Source organism: Suricata suricatta, chromosome 2 (assembly GCF_006229205.1).
Source record: "Suricata suricatta isolate VVHF042 chromosome 2, meerkat_22Aug2017_6uvM2_HiC, whole genome shotgun sequence".
Classification (NCBI taxonomy): Eukaryota; Metazoa; Chordata; class Mammalia; order Carnivora; family Herpestidae; genus Suricata; species Suricata suricatta.
The window spans coordinates 179,648,448-179,673,537 of NC_043701.1; the positions used below are offsets into that span (position 1 = coordinate 179,648,448).

Genomic DNA, 25,090 nt, shown 5'->3' on the forward strand with positions numbered 1-25,090 from the left:
CCGCCGCCACCCACCGCCCCCTCCGCGGCTGCCTGGGCCCGGAGCCAGGGGTCCCGCGGGCGTCTCCCCCGCCCCCCTGCTCGAGCCGGGGCAAAAAAAAAAAAAAGAAAGAAAGAAAAAACCTGGGCCGCGTGGACTTCAGACGTCCAGCTTCCGGGTTGTTGGGTTTTGAGGTTTCAAAGAAACGATCATTTCGGTGGCGTGCTGGGCGGCAGAGGAGGGGGGGCCGTGTTAGTGTAGTTACACTTTGGGAAAATAAAGCGCTAGTTTCCTAACTCGGGGCGCTGATCGGAATAAAGGAATGCGTACTTCAGAAGCCACATGCAAAATATATGCAACTGGTTGAAGGAAGGATTTGTGGTTGCTAAGCAGAGGCAGAGCATGTTTCGTTCTGTAACTTAGGATGTTGACTTAAGTTCAGGAATGTAACCCTGATAGAATACGCGGAGGATTTGCATTGTACTGCTCACCTGGGGGAGGGGGACTGTTTTCCTTGTGAAGTCCTAGATTTCCCATTGCTCCATCCTACTAATGTAGGTTATTTTATTGACCTTGTATCCAAAGAGATTTTTTTTTAAAGAGAAGGTTTTTTAAACGAACTCCCCTATGCCTGTTTTGTGTTCTCCTTTGCCAAAATAACAAAACACCTCATTACTTTACATGGATTGTGTCTGCGCCATTTGAATGGTTCTATTCATAAATCAGGAAACTTTTTCTGTTGCTTCTAGGAACATTTAATTGGTTTTAATCCAATGTTTCAATCCCAGTATCAAACATAAATGAACAATTAACTTCTTGAGCACTTGGGAAACTATTATATTTCATGGCTATTGCTGAAATATTTCAGTTTCTCATCACACTGGACCCATTCTTTTTCAGAAAATCATGAGCTAACATCTCCTTTCACACCAGCTCCAGCTCACTCCAGTGATTTCTTCTGCAAGATTAGGATGAACGACAGTCAGAAGGATGTGAGTCTATTCATTCAAGTAGATGATGTGGGACAGAACCAGTTCATCCTACCAAAGCCTAAACGAGCTCATAGGGAGAATGTTAAGATTCTGATATCTTTATCCATAAACATTGCTTTAAAAGAATTTATCAAGGGCGAATTCTGAAGGAGCAAGAACCAAGTCTTCCTAAGTTAAACGAAGAAAGGCACAAGGGATAATTTGAAAATGCTGCTGCACTTCCCTAATGCCACTTTATCACACTGTCACTTTGGCCTTTGAGAGCTTTAAGAATATAGTTTAATTTACTTTTTTATTAGGAAGCCTAGAGTGACTCCTGCTGGCAAACATTCAGCTTATCCCCACAATTACTAGTTCATCGGGTCAACATAGAAAACAAAATGCAGGGGTCCGGAGCCTGGAGACAGTTATTGCAAGCGTGATTCTTGTTGCTTTCAAGATGATTTTAGTCTCAGAAAATTCCAAGGACTGTGGTTATGGCAAGCTCGTTTACTGCAACGCCTCCTTTCCAACCTAAAGCAGCCTGTTTTTCTGGTTCTGAGGCTTTCCTGCAAATGCTCAGAACTAAAATACCTGCTCAAGAAGTTGTGCTACTAACCAATGAGTGGCTATTTCTCATGTACTTAATTTGAATCTCCAAAGGCTAAAAAGTATAGACATTAAGGCCTGGAAGGTCACTTAACCTTCCATACTATGTGGCTCTTTCCACATTGTGCAGGAAGTCCTCTAGATCTAAGACACCCCAACTTTTTAAAGCTATACTACATATTTATTATTTTTAAAAGTCCTACCTAAACGCTGTTTTTAGCGTTTTGCTCAATTCAGAAGAGTAAATATAAACACAGTTCAACTCTGGATGTAATGTAAGCTGCATGGGGGGGGGGGCAGTCTACTTCCTTTAATCCCTAAAGGTCAAAACCAAATCAAAACCAGATTTAGAGCACACCAGGCACCTAAACACAAATTGGTAAGTCCATTGAGGAATAAATCCATAAGTAATCCAAAATGATCACTTGTAACTTTTCCCATTCTCAGTGACCAACACTAACGGGGGTTCGCCACGAACACCTGGGAACTATAAAATGCAGGCATCATACAGTCTCCCTCCAAGACCAAGAAGTGAACCCAGGCGGAAGCACACCAACACCGGCCCTCCCGGCCGTCAAAGCGGAGCCACCGTCGGGAGGAGTGCCTGTGCGGGCCGCACTCACGTCGCGTCTCCTCAGACCTGCCTGGGAGCGTTTGACCTGAGGAGCCCTCTCCACGGCAGTGTCCCCGGTTCCAAGTGTAAAGCGCTTAAGCAACAGGAGACAATAAGGGTGTATTTTATTAAGAAAGGGTGTAACCAACTATAACTTGTATCAACAAGCTAATAAAGTATCCACCTAAGCACACTTGTGCAGAGGAGGGTAAAGGTTGGGTTCTGATATGCACTAAGGAGTGCCCTGGTTAGTTAGTGGGTGTTTTATTTCTGTGCTTTAGAAGCAGACGAATGTGATATTCAAGAACAAGGAGCTAAGCTTTGAAGTTTGAGCAAGGACCAGTCGATGTTGTTCAGTTTTACCCACCAAATCTATGCGTGCCTATAGTTGCAAAAAGAGCTCACCGTCAAAAACGAGTCTGTCTCTGGGAATGACACAGTACATATTCTTTTTAGAATAAAGTGAATGAAACAAACATCAAACTTGCTAGACACCGGGCCCAACAGCACACAGTTCGCAGATGTGTGTGCATCAACCCCTCTATTCAGCTTCCAGAAGCCACTGCCCCGTGTCCCAGCTGTTGTGTTAAAAGGCAGTCACTCACATTTCACACTGTCCTTTCCAAATCTGAAAAGATCTTTTATGAGGCAGAACCTTTTAAAATTGCTTATAATAGACGACGGGAAGACAGACATCGCCAAGTCCACCTGAAGCATTTTCAAAGAGACGGGCTACTGAAAACAAGTTAGCAAAACACATTTCGTTGGAAAATAGGGAAAGCGGTTATCAATGTTCTACTGTAGCCTTCATTCAGAAAAGTAAGTTTGTTATGTAATTGTTCCCACGTCTGTGAGCCACTCCATCTGACAGCCCTCCCTACATGTGCATGTGACGACACACTGATCCTTCTGCTGCTTCCTTTCTGATCTCCTATATTGTGTTCTGAAACTTTTCCACTGATGAAAAGGAAGTATAGCTCTGGCTGGAATCTCTCTCATAATCGATCGATAGACAGATGGACAGACGGATATAAATATCTACACAGAAAGAGGGAGATATAACCCATATCTATATACACACCCTTTTTAAGAGGCACTTTGATTCTTGCAGACAAAGTTACTTTTTGATTCAAGAACTAAATAAAACAAATGTATTTTCATTGAGAAATAACCATGGCAGTGAATTTAATGATACCAATCTAACTCCTTTCATATAAAATGAGAGCTGAAAGCAGCCTGAAGCGGAATGCCTATTGAAATCAGTGCATGTGGATCTGCACAGCTTTGTAACCAAACGTCTAGCACCATTGAGGCACGAAGCATGCCAGCTGGGCGGCATTGTGCGCCACAAAGTGCGGGTTGTAAGCCTGCGTCCTGAGCACAGGCCCCGGTCTCCAAGTTGGCAGGTGCTGAAAACACAGCAAATGTCACGCTTGCAGCTCCCTGGATGGAAGAGCTCTGGGGAACGTAAGCTAAAAAGAACAGAGCAACAGTTAAAACTTACTTCAATTGGATATATATTTTTTCTTTTTCTTTCTTTTTTTTTTTTTTGGCAAGTTAATCGTAGCTATTGGTGTTATGTGCTACCAGAAAACACAAGCATGAAAAAGTAAGACAGTGAAAAGTTTATGCATGGTAAATAAACAAAAGGAAGGATAATGAAGGCTTTTCACAATTTACATTCAAAGTTACTGGTGTAAGACTTAATCGAACCCATGTTACTACTTTAATAGTAACATTGAAAAGCATAATTCATTCCTGACCTTTCTCTGATCTATTTATGATCTGAGCTGAAGTAGACTCTAATTGATATCACTATTAACACGGTTAGTCACCCATAACCTAGCTTGGCCTCAGTCACTCCACCAAAAACATTGCTAAAAACAAGTGACAGTATCTTCATATTGTCATACATTGAGTTTAACCTAGAAAAGATTTCAACAGCACACCCAGACCTAATGTTTATGTGATCATCTTCAAATGAAAATCATGTCAATTTTTTTCTTATATAGCCTTTAGTAGAATTCAGATTTTGTATTTACAACACGAGCCCAAAATTTACCTTAATTTTTCTCTCCTGTCAACTGTCTACCATATAATGTCAGTGCCTCAAGAAAAACCTAGTTGTAACTCACGCCAGGGAGATGCTCAAAGCTACTGCTGTGGCGCCTGTTCCCATAAGAGTGAAACCGAGTGAATTTCATCTTCATTTCACAGAAAGGAAACTGTGAAACGACATACAGTTTGCGATTGCAGAGTTTAAATACCCGACCGAAAGACTGACTCCTCTGGGTTCAAAGTATCACGGAAAAGAATCGGTCCCCGGCTCCAGAGGGTAGAACACCATTGGGAGCAGAATGAAAAGAACATGTGCCCTACATAGTCCATTAGCCTGTAAATTTCTTAACTCTCCTCAGCAGTTTGTCAACCTTGTGGTTTAATCAAAAGCAAAGAAGTTTTGTTTTATTGTATCCATTCCAGTTTATAAAAGGGACTGGCCTTGCCCATTTTATAAGCACATACCCTGCACCTGACCTGAAGCAAAGAAGAAGCAATATGAGAAGTTGATATGAGAAGGTAGCTTGCTATTTTAAATACTACTTTGCAGCTTCTCTTAACTTTCACCAAAAAACCCTCCCCCCACCCCAAAAAAAAGCAAGACCAAAGTCTTGATCAAAACCAGGTTATTTAGGGGCGCCTGGGTGGCTCAGTCGGTTAAGCCTCCGACTTCGGCTCAGGTCAGATCTCATATTTGTGGGTTCGAGCCCCACATCAGGCTCTGTGCTGACAGCTAGCTGAGAGCCTGGAGCCTGCTTCTGGTTCTGTGTCTCCTTCTCTCTCTGCCCCTGCCCATCTCATGCTCTGTCTCTCTCTATATCAAAAATAAATAAAACTTTAAAAAGTAAATAAATAAAAAATTAAAAAACCAGGTTATTTAACCATCGTACCACTAAACTACCCAAATCAGAGTTTTAATTATGTCCATTCTTCAGACATACGTCATTATCATACTGACTCTTCTCTATTTATTTTTTTTTTAACTTTTTTTGGTCTTTATTTTATTTTGAGAGACAGAGACAAAGAGTGAGCAGGGGAGGGACAGTGAGAGAGTAGACACAGAATCCGAAGCAGGCTCCAGGTTCTGAGCTGTCAGCAGAGCCTGACGTGGGGCTCGAACCCACAGACGATGAGATCATGACCTGAGCCGAAGTCGGACATTCAACCAACTGAGCCACCCTGGTGCCCCTGACCTTATCTCTATAGAACTTTTTAAAAATAGTTCAAAGTCTTCAGCTCTTTGAGGCTGACTAGAGAAACTGACACTATTCTGGCCAGTATTTCTCTAGTCACACTAAGCCGAATCCAGGCATTGGGATATTCACTTACCCGCCAATAAAAAAGGTTAAGTAAACAAACAAATCTGAAAACCAAATATTTTCTAGACTAGGTAGGATAAACAACTGATTCACTGTACATGATGCACTCTACTGTCAGTTCCACTATAAACTAAGGTCAAATCAGATCAACTATTTCAAGTATTATCCAACCTCAAACTTTGAAGCATCACTGTCAATGGCACCGTTAACTCAACGTAAAGCAAAGAAACTAAATACGACTCACTGATCAAAGAAATCCAATCGAGATGATGCAAGGTGGAAATCAGTGATAAAACCTCAGCCCACTGCTCCCTAAATACCGAGTAAGACCCAAATCCAACTCAACCTCCACTGAACCTCACGCATGGTTAGTTGATGGACGTGCTCTCTGTTCCCTTGTTTCCTGTCACTGGAAATAACGCCTTGGCATTCAGACCTAATGATGGAAGGTGCGTCATGTCCTTGGCCGTTTGTTTTTCAACTCAAATGCATCCAAATGTACATTTTCCCCATCATACCTACATTTATTACTAAATAATTACCAGTTCAACAGATGACAATCTCAAATCTGAGTTTCCTTAGAGTCCTACTGAAACACATCATAAAGATCGTTGTTGAAAATCGGGCATTTTATCTGGTCCTCCTTTCTTAGCTTAAAAAAAAAAGTGCCTCAGCACCACCCTTATCTGGAGACTAAAGAAGAAGGAGCTACAAACTATGATTTTTTAAGAAGTTCTAGACAGCCCACCTGTTCCAAATTTTCACTATTACTTACTTACCCACCTCTCCCCCTCCATCAAAATGCTCCTGAAATACAGTGGATCTGAACACATAGCTCAGTGGCACCAAGCGGTAAAATCTCAAACAAGTCAATCTATTAGCCCCAATGAGAAGGATTCTTAGAAGACTATTTACTTGGCACTGGAGTGTGCTAGGAATCCTGCTAAGTGGCTTCACATTGTTGTTGGTTTTTTTAATTTAATACCCCTATTATGTGAGGCCTACATGGTCACTTCTCCATTATTCGCAACTGCTCCAAAGAAATGTTCTGAAGGGAAACCCAAGTTTAAATAAGTATGTGCTATTCACTAGGTACTTTCCCAGCACCAGGAACCTACTTGAGTGTCACTGAGGAGACAAGCAGGTAAAGGACAGGAAGGCAGCAGCCCAGAGAGGCACAAGGCCTAAGAAGGGCACACCCACATACCAGACTCCAGCAAGGGTCTCCACGTGGCATGAGAAGGTGGACGTGTCAGAGCCCTGGGGCTGCACCTTGCTAAGTCAGGTCAGTTATCAGTGTGATGCCTGTGTGCTGACTCAGGCCTAATCTTGATCTCCATCTTTCTATACGTAGGACAAACAACACTTACATCTAAAGTTTACCAATGAGTGCACAAAGATATTTTTAGGTGGAAAAATACATGACTTTATACTTCAAATGTTTTATTATATGTACATATATTTTTTCATATACATAAATATCACTGCTTAAAATAACTGTAAAATGACCTAAAAACTGGCATTTAGCTAATGGGAGTATTTAAACTTCCCATCTATAGTGGAAACCCAGGGCACCTGAGTGGCTCAGTTGGTTAAGCGTCTGACGCGTGACTTCGGCTCAGGTCGTGATCTCACAGTTCAGGAGATCGAGCCCCTCACTGGGCTCTGCACCAACAGCACAGAGAGGCTGCTTGGGATTCCCTCTCTCAAAATAAATAAATATTTATAGTGGAAACCTACTTTATAGGCCTGTCTCCAAACCTTAGATCAACTTCAGCAGGTAGTATGTGCTGAATGTTTGTGCCACACCGCCCCCCCCTTCACATGTTAACCCCCAGTGTACAGTATTTGGAAATGGGGCCTCTGGGAGGTAATGAGGGTTAGATGAAGTCACGCAGGCGGGGCTCTCATGATGGAATTAGCACCCCTATGAGAGAGAGACAGACAGACACAGGAGAAACTGCTCTAGCTCGCTCTCTCTCCTCCCCCCCAGGTAAGCATGCCCCAGGGGGTGGTGTGAACACAGAGGGGGTGCCAGCCGCCTGCAAGCCAAGGGCAGAGGCCTCAGAATGAAGCTGGCACCTTGACCTTGGACCTCCTGGACCCCAGACTGTGAGGAGTAAATTTCTGTTGTTTCCGCCACCCAGGCAATGGCAGCCCAAGCTGACTAGCACCAGGGTGAAGAACCTGAGAGATCGCCTCCTGACCGCCCCCATTTTACAGACAGGAAACCTGAGGCCCAGAAAGCGACCTGCCTCTGCTCCAACCATGTTTTCCTCCCAAATTCGGTATTTCCAAATAATCATTTCTCTTTGCTATTTATTCTGTTACTTAACAGAGTTTACACATGATGTTACGATAGAATGAAAGGAACCAAAACATATCAAATTTCAAGTTCAGAAAATAAGGTGATACTGCATTTGTCATAAACTGAATCATGAATCGAAAGGACTTAGTAACAAAACGACCCCTCTTACTTCTGGGGGCGTAACACCTTCACCATGCACATTCGAAGAGGGTAAATGGACAAACCTCTGGAAAAGACGGGCTGATTGCACAGCGAGGTCCCGTATGTGGACTTCCCCTCGTGGGTTAGTCCAGCTAATTTCTTTGTGACTAAATAATGACCACACCAGTGGGCACTTCTAGCTGCAAAGCCCTATGGAATTCAATCCTTGAGCAAACTCTATTATCAATTTCTTGACCCAACTGGTTCTCTTCACAAAATCAGAGCTTTCCTGCTAGACACGTTAGGGCTCCCACAAGGAAGAAAACAGCTCTGACTCTGTGCCTCGCTTAGCGCTGCTTCTCCAAAATCAACAAACATTATTCCTATACAAAACAACAGCGCAGAAGCACTTTCACTGACTCACAAATGGGCTTCAAAGGTTACATTTTATAAATAAGTCAGCATGCAGTGTTTTTCATTCACAACTTCAGGCCTGTCTTCCAAAACCTGCATATGGCTCTTCAATTCAGCCCAGGATGTTTTATTAAATGCTATATTATGATTTTCCCCATTCAGACTCCAATGAGGCTTCATGTTGAGGACATGGAAGGAAAACTTAATTGCTGCTTCAGTGCATCTAAATTTATTTCATTACCAAAATCAACAAAGTAGGGGCTACACGCTGCGGCAGAAAGGCAGCCGGAGGAGCCGGATGCGGAATGTGAACGGCTCCTTCCTCTACTCTTCTTCGGCCAGCCCCGCCCCGCAAAGTTCCATGGTTGGAAAGCATTCTAATGTGGGTTTTTTTGGGTGTTGTTTTTTTTTAGCCAGGATGTACTAAAATTAGACAGGAACAAAGGACTGACATTTTCATACAGGAGGAGGGTGAGGAGAAAGCGTGCACGGGCAGCACCCACTCTCTTCCACATTTAGCTTCCCCCACCCCACTCCGTCCATCTCTGCCGGGCGGCGAGAAGGGCAGCGGCCAGCCCAGCGGAGAAGCTCCGAGAATGCTAATGCTAACCTGCTCGTCTCTAAGTATGTTAATGAAGAAGGAGAATACAGTTCTCAGTGCCCTGACTCAAGTGGAGTATTTCCATGTTTCTTTCTAGGCTCCTAGTACACTGTCCACGATATGCCAATCGCTGGTTCACGTGTAAATTTTTAAGTATTTGGGTAAACAAATGTGATACATCTGCTCTCCTTACAAAGCTCCCCGGTCGCATGCGCAGTAAAGATCACTCATGAAAGTACTTATTTTCCGATGTGGTGATAACAATACATATTTTAATATATAAAAGAATTTATCCTTTCATCTGAATGGGCCACTTAGAGGTGAGGTTTTTTTTTTTTTTGTATCTTCCTCTAATAAACTGGGCAAGTAATTTGCAAATACTCTAAGGCACAATTGATCTCTTGGTCGTAAGTCTCGCTCACAATGGTATCAGCATGACAAAAGCGCATTCTGCCAGCCTCCACATCCAGTTTTTTGAAGTTCTACTTCATAAAAGCAGGATATTGATACATTCATGTCTTGTGATTTATTCCTATCTTTTTAATTCGGTTTCCCTGGGCCTAAACTACAGGTCTACACAGTAACAGCCCAAAATTCAGTTCGAGAAACCCTTTAATGATTAGTCTAAAGGACTGAGTTGTAAAGATTTTTAAAACTCAGTAAGTACCGACTCAAGCTCTCTTTTTCCCTGGTTACTGGAGCCCATCCTGCCATCTAAGCTGGAAACGAATGATCTTTCAACAACACGCCAGGGATTTCTCTAAGGTCATATTCAATCATTCATTAGGCTCCTTCCCCCTCGCTTTTCAGAGTTCTATTGTGGGGCTGGTTTTATTCAGCATTTATGTAGCCTGTGGGCTTGGGTGTTTGTCTACTTAATATTGAGTTTCATTTCTATGCCCCTAACATAGGAATCCATCAATTGACCAAAGAATTTCAAACTATTCTTTTACTTTTCTAACAAGTTGCATGGTGTGTATGGAGAATAAATTAGCATTAATTTTCTTCCATTAACTGTTAATAAAACATGCTCATGTGCTCCCCCTTCTTCTAAGGACATCTCTGTTTCCTGCCTAACAGAGAAATGACAAGGGTCTCCTAATTTTTTCCCAGTAAGTAATTGTCCTTCAACCTAGCATGCTTCTCTTCTCCCACAATCAAGCTCTAGGTCATGGGCAGCCTCCTTCCAGTGAAGTATACTAGACAAGACTCCTTTCAGAGCCCATCAGCGCGCATGCGCACACACACACAAATAGTTAAAGAGGTTTTACTACTATGGAACACAAGACACTAGATCTCTTGCTTTCAAAGCAGAAAGCTGTCCCTGGAGCACGTACGTTCTAGCCAAAAACAGGAACTCAAACCCAGGTCTCCCCACAGCAGAATGCCAGCCTGGAGAGCAACAGATTTTTGACATTTGTATATATTTCCATTATGGGCTACCAGACACGTACACATGTGCATAAATATAGAAAATAAAATGATTTAAGGAAACATAAACTCTATTGACATAAGAAGGGATACTCTCTGCGCATCAATTTAAGGAAAATTACTTCAAAGGCTATAGCCTAATATAGGTTTCTTAAAAATTAAGGTTTCTTTCTAGTATACTCCGATGAATGTGAATTAACATATACATATATGTGTACTATGTTACAATCTTATGGTATCACAGAAAATTAAAAATAAGAGTAGTGAACTGCACACATTATTCATTGCAAAAACTAAAAGCTTTTGGCATATGTTAGCCTCCCTTCCCCCCTCCCCAATAACAGAAAACTGCATACACTTCTCGGAGTGGGGGCGGGGGAAGGGAATCACTCAGGGGCAGTCTGTACTTATTTTTAAATGGCTTCAGTCAAGCTGCCAAGAGTAGTGTCAGGTTTGATTCTCGTGCATAAATGCCAGTCCCAAAAAGCAACTCTAACTTGTGCACCTGGCTTAAAACAAAATGTTCTGAAAACTTTCTATTTGTGAATTGGTGCAACCCGCCCATTCAGCCTCAAATCCCTTCCCGGGCCTGCACACGTCCTACCCACAGAAGTGCCTGCGCCGGCCCTGCAGCAATAACATCATAATGAGAAGCAACAATGGCTGCAGGCTCCAGAGAGAAACTTCGTTTGCATTTCAAACAAGTTTCCTCAAACTCTTGAGTGTCTGCTGCTGAAATAAAATTACAATTCCAGCTTCTCATCCAGAGACACCAGCACTCACTACATAACTTACTGCTCCCTTTTATAACCGCATAATTTCTTCCGGGTGCCCACACGGTCACGTGACATAACAAAACTAAGTGCAAGCTTCACATATTTACGACTGGTTTCAGTAACCTGGGGGCGTTTACAGGCCTGGTTTTTAAAGTGTGGTATTATTTGAAAAACCTAATTTACTGTTAGCATTCTGGTACCTTCCATTTGTGTGGTTTTTTTTTTTTAATGTTTTTTATTTATTTTTGATGCAGAGAGAGAAAGAGCATGAGAGCGGGAGGGGTAGAGAGAGAAGGAGACACAGAACCGGAAGCAGGCTCCAGGCTCTGAGCTAGCTGTCAGCACAGAGCCCGATGCGGGGCTCGAACCCACGAATGTGAGATCTGACCTGAGCCGAAGTCAGAGGCTTAACCACCTGAGCCACCCAGGCGCCCATTTGTTCTAATTGCAATCTCTGACGGGCTGGCTTCCAGCACCATTAACTGATAAAGACCGATGACAACTCCTTCTCCTAACCTTAGCAACAGCTCCAAGACCCCCCAAAATCCTTCATCTCTGCAAATGGAGCATAGTGCCGCCCCCTCCCCCACTCCAAGCCGTCAGTGGATCAAACCCGATGTCTCGGTCTGGCGGCGCAGAACGCCCAGTCTGGGAGAGCAGGGCTTTCGAAGAGCACACATCACCACCCCAAAGCCTCAAAAAGCACTTCCATTCTATCATCGCATTTGACATCAAGAAATAGTAACATGAAAAAACAACAAAGACCAAACCTCCTCCATAAATTATAAACTATGTTTCTGTGGGTTAAGATCTCATGCCTAGTTTGTAAAATCAACACAATTTTTTTACAAGATTAAGTCACATATATTTTGAAGTAACTTCTCACTCTGTACATGCTAAAAACGAAAGCTTTTCAATTTTGTGTTGAAAGCTTTGTAAACAGTCTTCCGCTGTCTTGTGAGGCAGGTAGTAATCTTAATGGCTGATTAATGTTGATCTAAATCAAAGCCCTCTCCCTCCCCACCCTGCCCCCACCCCACTCAGAGACAAAATAAAGAGAGAAAGGGTTGTAGTGCTAGACTTACTCATTACTGGATTAACATTTGCCAAACAAACAAAAACCCACCAGACCCAAATAGCTGAAAATCATCAAAAACTGTATCACTTTAAAACTTGTACTGCGGCTCCAATATTAAAATATTAGCCAAGATGACAAAAATGGCGTCATATATGAACATACCTTTTCAAAAACGTTCATCGATAATCTGTTTCTCTTGCTAATTGGCCCTAACTAGAACATCTTTGTCCCCTGTCCCTGGGGGCTTATATACACATCTAGCTTGCATCCCCTTCCCAGAAGAATGGCACTATTCAGTTCCTGACTGGGCAAGGCTGTGAAGACAAAAGGGAGATGGAGGAAAGTAATGAAGGACAGTGACGCACTAACTCCCAGGCCACAGACCAACACTGTCACTAGCAAGGGTGCAGAGCTCCTGAAGATTCTACTTAACTTCTCTGACAGCGTCTTCGCCAGACCAGCCCTGAGGCCCACACTCAACTGTCAGTGCCTCTAAGGCAGAGACTTGGCAGCTGGGAGGCAGAAGGTGCGAGCGGGACAGAACGGGGTTTAGTCAGACCCAAAGAATCCCGGCTCCAGCCTGTACTCGTCCAGGGAGTGGAAACAGGGATAAGAAATGCGGGCCTTGAGAAGATACTGGGAGGATTCAATGATTTAAATGATGATGTGCCTTAACACCATGATAGCAGATAACAGGATCCGATAGTTGCCTTTCCTACTGCCTGTTTTTCCCTCACACCATGGTAAAAAAAAAAAAAAAAAAAAAAGCCCATCATCAGCAACAACAAGCAAGCTCAATAAATATTTCCTGATCAACTCACACAGTGATCTGATTCTAACTGTGCACATGAAACTAGGGGACTTTCTCGGGTATTAAATATTTCTTTTTAAATAACCACCATTCGACCCAAAACATTATATTTATGATGTTTCACCTAATGAAACATTAAGAAAGTTGGTGCTTATTATCCTGGCCCTGGAGTAGTTTCATCAAATCTTAAGAAGCAGTTCTATTCGATTCAACTTTACCAAGGCACAAAGACCAAGAATACATGCTTTCTGGAAATTCATTTACTGCTTTAAAGTTTTAAACTGTTCAGCAGGTACAGAAAAAGTTTTAATCAAAGAGAAAAATACTCACATATCAAATACAAAACAAACTTGAACCGACTCTTGGTTGGGCTCTAAAACACAACCACTCCCACGCTCGGTCCTCGCCGACCCTTCCTGGCCGCTGCGCACGTGCACCCTGCGTACTTACTAAGCGTGTGTTTGCACGTGCATTTTCGGCGTCGGGCTCACTGTGCCGCGGAGCTTCCTGACGAAGCTCACGGAGTTTGTCCAGTGAGAAGTCTCACGTTTTTTGGAACACCAAAGCTGTTACACTGTTTCCAGATCTGCCTCCGAAGCTGAACGTGGGTGTTGGCAGCTCTTCAAAAAGTTCAAATCCTGTCAGACAAGATTAAAATATTTTTAATAGGGGCTGAATCCCACAGTTAAAGGAAATTTGTATTAACGACGTACTTGCCAACCTTTTATAAAACTATGATTCCAGACTCCCAAGTCGTGACGGAATCTCACTTGGTAACTTTTCAGTTGCACTGGGCGCACACCCAGTCGCACTTTAAATTGAACAAGTTAACAGAAAGACCCAAATCACACTGCGGAAAAGAGGGCGTCCATCCTCCCTCCCACTTCCGGTTCCTCCCCACTTCCGGTTCCTCCCCCCACTTCCGGTCTCTTCCCTCTCAAACTCCGCATCTAGGTCGGCCTGCTGCAGCACCTGCAGAGAGCAGCCTCTGCGCGCTCAGGTGACAGCAGGTGTCTGGGGACCGTTCGGAGCGCTTTCTCCGTAGTAACCCCATCCACATGGCACACATAAAAGCACTTGATCCAGAAGGGTCAAACAAGGTGGAAGTGAAACGGAATTGGGAGAAGATGAAAAGGTTCCGGAGATGGATGGTGGTGATGCTAACGTACCTAATGTCACAGAACCATACACTTTAAGAGGGTTAAATGGTAAATCTTACTTTATATACATTTTACCACAACAAAAAAGGAGTTTGGAACCAAAGATCAAGACCCAAACTGAACTAATTAAGGATCTGGGAAGAAAAGGAAGTAGGAATTTCCAAAGCAGCACAGTGGTTTTTAAGGTAACATGGATTCAAAAGTCCTGGGTTCAAGTTCCAGCTCAATCACTTACAGGTGAAAGGCTACCAGGATCCTCCCTTTCTACCCAAGGAGGTTACACATACCGGTGTCCCTACCTACCACACAGTGATTTTGTAAAGATCAAAATAAGATAACATGGCATTTTCCCGAACTACAAAATAAATGGAAATTTAACATTCTGGGGTGCCTGGGGGGCTCAGTCGATTGAACCTCCAACTTTGACTCAGGTCATGATCTCCTGGTTCCTGGGTTCAAGCCCCACATCAGGCTCTGTGCTGAGAGCTTAAAGCCTGAAGCCTACTTCAGATTCTGTGTCTCCCTCTCTCTCTCTGTCCCTCCCCTGTTCATGCACTCACGCTTAATCTGTCTCTCAAAAATAAACCTTTTTTAAAAAATGGAAATTTAACATTTTAATACTTTGGTTTTAAAAACCAAGACAAACAAGCCTGAGAAGTTAACCATGGTTTTCCTTCTGTGATGGGACTATTAGTTTGGAGGGTAGATTATTTTTTCTGGGGCGGGGGGGGGGGAGGGGGGGCGGGAGTCTGCATTTTCTAAGTTTCCATGCTTTGAGCTTCAGCTGAAATAACTCTGATACACAGAAAAAATATAAAAGGATGCATAGTATTGTATCAACTGGTCTTTCATACTTGGTTTCACTGTGCCCTCTCACTCATATTCTTTTTTTTGTTTTTGTTTTTTGGGGTTTTTTTTTACTTGTTTATATATATTTCTTTAATGTTTTATTTATTTTTGAGACAGAGCATGAGCAGGCGGGGGCAGAGAAAGGAGGGAGATACAGAATCAGAAACAGGCTCCAGGCTCTGAGCTGTCAGCACAGAGCCTGATGCGGGGCTCAAACCCAGGAAACGTGAGATCATGACCTGGGCCGAAGTCGGAGGCTTAACCAACTGAGCCACCCAGGCGCCCCTCTAACTCATATTCTTAATCAAACTGCACCAAATTTTAACAAATGACCATATATTAAAATGCTCATTAAAACTGATTATAAGAAAACTTTATCCAAGAAGGATAAGCACCCAAACGGAGCCGCTGTGGCGGATATACAGGGACAAAGCCTGTCTGTTTTCTAAAATTTTACACATGCTTAAAATACTTCATAATAAAACTTTGGAGAAAATGGAGAGGTCTGTGTGAATTTTCCAGGACTAATCTTTTAACTCCTTGAACTAACCACACAGAATTTAAGTTTTCATATTTTAATAGATACTGCACCAAAAAATTTTAAGTGGTTGTATTCCAGTGATAGATAACAAATGCTTTTAGTTTTTTTGTTCTTGTAGGGTTTTGTTTTGTTTTGTTTTTTTTAATTTAGGAGAGAGAGCACACATGAGTGCACATGAGAGGGGGAGGGAGGCAAAAGGAAAGAAAGAAAATCTTAAGCAGGCTTCACGCTCAGTGTGGAGCCCAATGCAGGGCTCGATCCCATGACCCTAGGATCATGATCTGAGCCAAAATCAAGAGTCAGAAGCTCAACCACCTTAGCTAACCAGACACCCCACTTTCGGTTATTTTAATCTGTATGCTCTGTGTTGAGGTTATTGACATTTATCAATCTTTTTCAAACAAACTTGGATTACTTTTGTAGTAAAATAGGTTTTCAGAATTGTTTTTAATTCAGTAGCTTTAAGAAAGTCCAGTGTCTGGGGTGCCTGGGTCGCTTAGTCAATTAAGCATCCAACTTCAGCTCAGGTCTTGATCTCACGGTTCATGGGTTTGAGCCCCATATCTGGCTCTGTGCTGACAGCTCAGAGCCTGGACCCTGCTTCGATTCAGTGTCTCTTACTCTCTGCTCCTCCCTGTTCATGCTCTGTCTCTCTCTCTTGAATAATCATTAAAATAAAAAAAGAAAAGAAAAGAAAGTCTAGTTCCTTGGGCATCAAATTAGAATATCCAGTAGCTGGCAAATGACTCAGGTCATCCTCACCAAAACAAATGACAACATAAAATGTTTATAGAGCGAGAGCTATAAAGGAAAAATAAGAGATTTATTTCAACAGTTTTATGTTTCAAATAAGGAAAGAAGCAAAAGGTCTTAAGAGAGCGGAGAAGCAAGCTTCATTCTCTGCAAACCGGACCACAGGAGCCACTCTTGAGAGGCCACTGACAAGAGGCTCAGCAGAGATCACGTCTTCTGTGAGTACTCGGACTCCAGCGCAAACACCATATTCTCAGAGACAAATGCCTAAAAAAAGTCTCCAAGCGTACACGTTTGACATGCCATGCTGTGCCATCTTGCTGACTTCAATTCTGTATTAAGCTCTAAAACTGAACCGAACACTAAGGAGTTCTCAGACCCACACATGATCTTAAGGACTCTCTACCAGGCTCAAGTCTGTCCCTCATCATCAGAGACAGACAAATACGTTGTTGTCTGGTGGTCCCAGGGGTAGGAGAGAACACCTGTATTTAAGAACCAGGAGAGGGGCACCTACGTGGCTCAGTCAGTTAGGCGTCTGACTTCGGCTCAGGTCATGATCTCGCGGTTCGTGGGTTCGAGCCCCGCATCGGGCTCTGTGCTGACAGCTCAGAGCCTGGAGCCTGCTTCAGATTCTGCATCTCCCTCTCTCTCTGCCCCTCCCCTGATCACACTCTGCCTCTCAAAAATTAATAAAATGTTTAAAACTTTTTTTAAATATTTTTTAATGTTTTTTTTATCTATTTTTGAGAGACAGAGAGAGACAGCATGAGCAGGGGAAGGTCAGAGAGAGAGGGAGACACAGAATCTGAAGCAGGCTCCAAGCTCTGAGCTGTCAGCACAGAGCCCGATGCGGGGCTCGAACCCACGAACCGCGAGATCATGACCTGAGCCGAAACCGGAAGCTTAACCGACTGAGCCACCCAGGCGCCCCCCCCAAAAAAAATTTTTTTTAATTAAAAAAGAAAAAAGAACCGGGAGAGAACCTCGCCCTACACAGTACTAACTTCAAGCATTTACTCAAACTGTCAAAGCCTCAGGAACAGGGAAAGACCTTGGATCTGGGGCGTCAACAGTTCTAAAGGCAACACATTGAACATGGAAGATAGTAGAATTAATGGCACGGAAGACAAGACAATAAATCACACAGAACACTTGTTTTCCAGAGGCAGTAGTAACGAAACCACAAGCTCACATCTCAAGCCTCAAATACCTGAGGGCTTCCCGTCTGTAATGTGCCCAAGTCACCGAACACACACAGAGATGTGTGTTAACTGTCCTTCCTCCCACCCCCCGTTCCCTCATTACCAGAAAGAAAACAAACTCTAAGACAAAGTGCGTGCAAAACAGTTGTAAGTTCGTTTCCCGTTAGCTGGGGACAACTGAGGTTCAAAAAACAGAAATTTGGTGCCATATTATTTATTAATATTCCATCCTAAAGACTCCTCCCACTTCGTTGAAAAACTTCATACTAATCTGTAAAAAAAAAAGGCTATGAAATAAAAACAAGCAAATACTAGTTCTGGATTCTCAAGGTACTTTCCCAGAAATGCCGGTGCACTGCATGAATAAACTGGCAGGTAATATATTCCTTAAGATATGCAAGGAACAGTCGGCCAGAGACCTCAAAATATTTGTGTATAGATTATAGATTCTCGATTCTCACAAGGTCCCCACTTACTAGACACAGGACTAATTATACTTTCCTAATGGGGCGAAAAAGGTTCCTGTCTTGGAACCAAAACCATGAAAAAGGTAGAGATTTCCCCAAGAACTAACAGGCTATATTTCTAGTACAAAGTCCCTACCTTCTGTTTCTATGCAACGTTAAAAATAATTGTTTTGTTTACACTAAAAATAAGGTAAAGCCTAAGTACCTAAATGACCTTTAGCAAGACAAAGAAAGTAACTACAGAGTTAAAACTCTCACTATGTCAGATTTTTAAAAATACTACTTCCACTTGCGGGTTACTGATTACCCACCCGTATGTATCAGCACGCTAAAGTCAAGCACAAAATACGTGCTTTCTGTCTGATTCTCTACGTAAGAGAGTATAAAGCTTAAATGAAGAACTGAAGTTTTATAGGCTGACTGTTAGTACCTAACTGCCAGGATTTCTTAGGAAATTTTAGACAGGGCTCTGGATCTCTGGATATTATTTCTGTCCTTTGCATATACAATTAGAAGAGAAGAGGGGCACCTGGGGGGCTCAGTCAGTTAAGCGGCTGACTTCGGCTCAGGTCATGATCTTACGGTTCGTAGGTTCGAGCCCCGCATCAGGCTCTGAGCTGTCAGCACAGAGCCTGGAGCCTGCTTCTGATTCTGTGTCTCCCTCTGTCTCTGACCCTCCCACGCTCATGCTCTGTCTCTCTCTCCCATAAAAATAAACGTTGTTTTAAAAAAAAAAAAAAGAAGAAGAGAAGAAAAGCAGGTGATCCCCACAAATGGAAAAGTAAATCACTAGAACACCGAGAAAAAGAAAACCTTTTTAGTACATTAAACCTGAGGTAAGCACGCATTTAAGCAACTGATAGCCATTTACCTTCACTGAATTCATTTAGCAACTCTTCCTTGGTCCAATTACATGAGGTTATTAGAAAAAAGCCGTTGACGTTCAACACCCCGGAGAGGGATTTCACGTACTGCTTCCTCTTCTCAACTGCACTGTCAGGGTTAAGGCTGATGGCATCAAAAGTCCCCTTGTCAACACAAATATGAAATCCAGACAGCTCTGTGGAAAGATTCAAAAAGTCTTCTACCTATATTAAAAATCAATGTCTTTGTGAGAACAGTTAAATATACTCTTTACTGAATTTAAGTGACAATATGTAAAAGGTTATAGCTAAAAGGACCAATTAATTATGATGGCATTTTACATACAATAAACATATTTTCAACTTTATAGCTACTTTTATGTGCTTCATTCCAAGATCATTAAAGCTAAGACCGGTGAGAGAGACTGACAGTGTTTCCTGGACTTTCCGAATCTCCACAAATTTGGAGGCAAACCAAAGCCAGGTGTACGGCCTCCTAACACCAGTGCATAACGAAGCTCGCAAGCCGGGTTGATGAGAAGTTATTTCTGTCAAAAAGTAGCATATGTGGGGGCGCCTGGGCGCCTCAGCTGGTGAAGCATCTGACTCTTGATTTCGGCTCAGGTCACGATCTCACGGTTCGTGGGATCGAGCCCCGCATCAGACTCCGCGCTGACAGTTCAGAGCCTGCTTGGGGTTTTTCTCTCTGCCCCTCTCTCTTTGCCCCTTCCCCACTCCCCCGGTGTGCGCGCACATGCGTGTGTGCGCTCTCCCTCCCTCTCTTGAAATAAACTTAAAAAAAAACAGACTATTTGACACATTCCTAAAGATGACCAAAAGTATGTGGAGCTCAAACAGGTCATCAGAAAGGAGATGCTTTCTGGCCAAAAGGACCAGTCGTGTGATGTGAAGTAAACTTGGGAAATCAGAAGTTCTTTGGCCCTGACTCAGCAGCTCACAAAGAAGCTAATGGATGTGAGGAATGGCATGAAGCTTAAGGAATGAAGGGACTCCTGAAACTGCAGTGACTTCACTTGGTAAATATGCGCTTCAGGTGGTGAAAGTCCTACACGAACACGGCGCTCGTTCGCAATGATGTCTGAACACATCAGGAGCGTCAGACGTGGACGGACACCTGCCTTGGCTTCGTGTAACGTCCACAAGAACCGGCCGGTGAACCTAACTCTGAAAAGCTACTTTGAAAAAGTAATTACCTCATGATTATTCACACAAACTTAATACAGTAACCATACACAATATTACCGAAAACACTCTGATTTAAAAATGTGGATTTTGTGTATTTGCATTTGAACATGGGTTTTTTTCCCTCCTCCCTCGCACTAAAGTATTCAGTATCCCTGAAGCAAAAATTGACTGCCATTCCTAAGAGCTAAGTTTAGAGAAGTTCCTATCCGAAACGTCTGTATAAAAGGACTCATTTATTCAAAAAGTATTTCGTGAACACCTGCTCTACGCAGGGACTTTTCGGTCACTGGGAACATAATAGTAAACAAAAAGCAAGGTTCTCTGTATGAGAATATATCTTATGTTCTCCACACTTGATCTTAGCCAAAAGGCTGAGAAGAGATATCTTATGTTCTCCAAAGGAAAAGACAACAAATAAATGAACTAAACAAATCATTTTAGAGAAAGTGATATGAAGACAATATAACCCAGAACAATGAAGACAGTGAGTGACTAGGAAGAGAAATGTTTTGGATAAGGTAGTAAAGAAAGACCAGGAAGGTGATATTGGAGCACAGAGCTGACTGATGAGAATGAGCCACACAAGCTAAGATCTAGGACAAGAATATTCTAGGCAGAGAGCAGAAGGTATAAAGACTGGAAAAGAACAGGCTAGACATGTTTCAGGAGCAGAAAGCAAGCCAGGGTGACTGGAATACAGGGGATAAAAAGGAAAAGGGGTGAGAAACCAGGGGCTTTGTAAGGCGGGGCGGGAGTTCAGATTCCGCCCGCAACGCAACAGGTAAGCCCTTGGAGACACGTGAGTGCGGCAGTGACACAAGCTGCCTGGTATTTTAAAAGATCACTCTGCTTGGCCTGTGGTCGTGGACAGTGGGGTGACAAGAGCAGAAATGGAAAGGCCAAGCCAGAGGCCACTATAGCCACACAGGCAAGAAACGATGGCAGCCTGGATTTAGGAGGAAACGGCAGAGACAGCAAGGAATGGTCACATGCCTGACAGACTGAAGATAAAACCACCAGAATTAGAAACCAGACTTAAAGGAAAGAGAAGAATCAAGGATGACTCCCTGGGTTTAGGGTTAGTACAAGAGGTGGATGGTGGTACCCGTAACAGAAATGGGAAAGACTGGGATAAAGCAGGTTTGTTTTTTTTAATGTTTTATTTATTTTTGAGAGAGAGACAGTGTGAGCAGGGGAGGGTCAGAGAGAGAGGGAGACACAGAATCCAAAGCAGGCTCCAGGCTCTTAGCTGTCAGCACAGAGCCCAACGTGAGGCTCAAACCCACAAACCGAGATCATGACCTGAGCCGAAGCCGGATGCTTAATCGACTGAGCCACCCAGGCGCCCCTGGGATAAAGCAGGTTTAAAGAGAAACTTAAGAGTTTCATTTCAGACTAAATGAAATACTATTAGCTATCCAGGCAAAAGCATAAACTATGCAGTTTTTACATAATTCTAGAGCTCAGAGAAGCCCGGGCGAGGTATATAAATCCAAGATTCATCATCTCACAGATCACAGGACACAAAAATAAACTAAGTACTCTTTGGTGGCATTATACCACTTTACGTACTTAGAATTTTTTAATCTAGTTAATCCAAAGTATGCTCTTATTTGTGTTTGCACACACAAGAGGATGAACACACTTGCACAGGAGAGAAAACAACTTCCCCAAGCTGACTAGACTGAACATTTTACTAGTTACTTAATGTTTCAATTTGGATTATTTATAATGAATCCTCAATTTATGAGTTCAAGAGATATTGTCAACAAATACAATTTAGAAATGTTTAAACTTTATAACTTTTATTACAAATAAATTATAGTAATATAATAGTTACCTTCAACTTAATGTTAGATAAACCTTCTTTCTCTATAATGCTTCCAGAAAGCTGTATTGCAGAAGGAGAGTAATCAATTCCAGTAATATTAGAAAATCCAAATTTTGCCTAGAGACAGAGAAACAATTTTATACTTTAGTTTAAATAAAGTGTTAACATACTGCTTTGCTTATGAATTAGAATATGCCGGTAGGACTGGGTCTGTTTCATTTAACAGATCAAGTGACATACCCTATCCAACCATCTACACTGTTTAAACTTTATTGTAGATCTAAATAGAAACTAGGAGTTTAAATTTATATCAAATGACACTTCATTTGTTTTTATAGTATTTGATTTCAATTTCAAAAGAAAATTCATTCTCAAAGATCATGAGAACATACGTATAATATTTTTACCCTCACGCAGAAAAATATTTTCTGATGTTGATATGTTCTAATTCACACATAAATCTGTCATAAATTTTACTTTATACAATTAAGTTACACCAATAAATAAAATGCATACATAGCAGGTTCTTGAAAATTTCTCCTTCAGTGTGATTATAAATTACACAATTCCACATCCAGCCATGTGATCACTCACCACCTCATACTTGTAAAGTACTTTTTCTTTTTTGAAATGTTTACAAAACACACGTGAGAGCAGGTATTAATATCTCCCAATATCCAGGTGGCGGGCCTGAGAGTTTTGAGCCTAAAGCTACAGTCCCCATGGCTGACTAGCCATGTGACCCCACCTAAGGGTGCGCCTGTGGGAGAAGTCTGAGGCCCCCTCCCAACACTACGCTGAATACTTTTGGAACAATCAGACCACAGGTCATTTCAAAGGAAATTTGAAGAAAAGAAGCTGAAAAGTGCAGTGTAGTCTAAGATTCTCTTCCTGCTCTTCAATATTTACACAATTTCTTTCCTTCAAAACTTAACATATGCCAACGCCATCCATTAAGACTCCCTCCACTTTTCAACGCTAAGTGACTGACTCTTAATCTAAGCCCTAGTAACATGCTGGTGGTTTTCCACAGAATGCTGCGACCTTTGACTACTTTTATTTTTAACCTAAAGGTCTACTATCCCCTCCTTGATGCCAGCCTCCGACTCTTAAAGCCGTCTCTCCCCTTGCTCTTCGAGATCTTCAGCTTCTCCCAGTCTCCCTCAATTCTTTCTCCATCAGGAACCCAGGATGATTCTATTAATTGACTCCTACCAGTTCCCTCTTCTCCCACGCCTGTTTGTTCTTACAGCGGAACTTACGAAAATATCATATACAGATGTTTTGGTTTTCTAGAACAATCATCCAAAACCTCAAACTATCTCCAACATTTTTCACATTTGGTTTCTGGCACTCAGGAGAAAATAAGCAGATGTTCAAGGAAACAACAAATGACTAGAAGCCAAGATGGGGAAACTGACATTAGAAAAAGACCCACAGGAGGGGCGCCTGGGCGGCTTAAGTCGGTTAAGTGTCCAACTTCAGCTCAGGTTTGTGGTTTGTGAGTTCAAGCCCCACGTGGGGCTCTGTGCTGACAGCTCAGTGCCTGGAGCCTGCTTCGGATTCTGTGTCTCCCTCTCTCTCTGCCCCTCCCTGCTCATGCTCTGTCTCTCTCAAAAATAAACAAACATTTTAAAAAATACTAGGAATATAAAGCAACACCCTCAACTGATACAGGCCATCGACATCATATTTAATGGTGAAAAACAGCAGCTTTCCTCTCACACCAGGCAGTGTTAACAAGGCTACCCGCCTTCAGAGTTTCTATTCAACAGTGTACGCAAGAGAACACAGCACTTCCGGGCACCTGGCAGGTTAAGGGCCTGACTCTTGGTTTCGGCTCAGGTCATGATCTCACGGTTCGTGTGATGCGGCCCCCACATCAGGCTCTCCGCTGGCAGGTGCAGAGCCTGCTTGTAACTCCCTCTCCCTCTCTCTCTGCTCCTCCCCCACTGGCACGAGCTAATACATAAATAAATAAACTAACTACACAGCATTTCCATAAACAAGACATCAAGGTTGGAACTGAAGAAATAAAAACTATGTTATATTACTATATATGAGAAAATCAAAAAGAATCTATAAATAAACTATTAGAATTAATAGTTTACAAGCTTAATAGAAAAACCTGTTGTACTTCTATTTACTAGCAACAAACTATTAGAAAATAAAATTTTACAACCATAACAATTGCAACAACAAACATCTAGGGACCAACCCAAGAAAAGAAATGGACAATCTCTACAGAGAAGACTACAAAATATTCGCGGTAGAACATAAAGCGTTAAATTAATGGAGGAGCATAACATGCTTGTGGGTTCAGAGACTCAATACTGTTAAGGCCTAAACCCTCCCTAAATTCAGTGCAATCCTAATCAAAATCCTAGGATTTTTTCCCCTGAAAAATGAGGAGTTTAAAATTTAAATAAATATACATCCTCCCTGAATTAATCTATAGATTCAGTGCAACCCTAATCAAAGTGCCAGGTGTTCTTTTTTTTCCTGATTAGTGGTAAGATTATTCTAAGATTTAAATAAATATGGAAAAGCTAACTAACAACAGCCAAGACAACAATGTAAAAGAGATCAGTGTTGGGAGAATTTACATCAACCAAACATGAAAACGTAGAGCTGCAGAAATCAGGACAGCGAGTCGCTGGCCTAAGAAGAAGCAAACAGCCCCCAAAGGAAGAGAACAGAGGATCCAGAAACAGACCCAAGCACACAGCACTATGTGCCTTGTCACGGAAGTGAAGGGGGGAAAGGATGGCCATTTCAGTAAATGGCGCTGAGTTACCTGAATAATTGTGAGGACAAAAATAAACCTCAAACTTTACCTCACAACATACACAACAATTTATCAGAACCTACACATGAAGAAAACATTAAAGCTTGTAGAAGAAAACACAGGAAAATATCTTTACAACTGAGTAAGCAAGTTTAATATACAATATTCAAAGGCGCTAATAATTTTTAACTGATATATTAAACTGATGAAGATAAGGACAATACAAAGGTCACATATCCAAAATATATAAAGAACTCCTACAAATCAGTAAGAAAAACACAGGCACCTCAATTTTAACATAAGCAAAAAACTTAAACA

The 25,090-nt window shown here is 42.2% G+C and overlaps 2 protein-coding genes across 4 annotated transcripts in view; both read right to left on the reverse strand.

Annotated features, from left to right (window-relative positions):
- The window catches only part of FAM53B (family with sequence similarity 53 member B), a 119,622-nt gene extending 105,981 nt beyond the window's left edge, over positions 1-13,641 (reverse strand). Inside the window, exon 1 of the mRNA XM_029932749.1 lies at positions 13,560-13,641. The gene's annotated coding sequence lies outside the window, so the exon portion shown is untranslated. The remainder of the gene's footprint in view (positions 1-13,559) is intronic.
- Positions 3,327-25,090, reverse strand: part of EEF1AKMT2 (EEF1A lysine methyltransferase 2) — a 29,741-nt gene continuing 7,977 nt past the window's right edge. For 2 of the 3 annotated variants that reach the window (XM_029932759.1, XM_029932758.1), the window contains exons 4-6: positions 21,994-22,101; positions 18,956-19,172; positions 13,352-13,747 (exon numbers count right to left, since the gene is read on the reverse strand). In XM_029932759.1, the coding sequence (XP_029788619.1) occupies positions 13,653-13,747; positions 18,956-19,172; positions 21,994-22,101 (420 nt within the window). In that variant the 3' untranslated portion in view covers positions 13,352-13,652. Of the gene's footprint in view, positions 3,645-12,460; positions 12,613-13,351; positions 13,748-18,955; positions 19,173-21,993; positions 22,102-25,090 lie in introns of those variants that run through there. The other variant, XR_003905785.1, reaches the window with a different exon arrangement.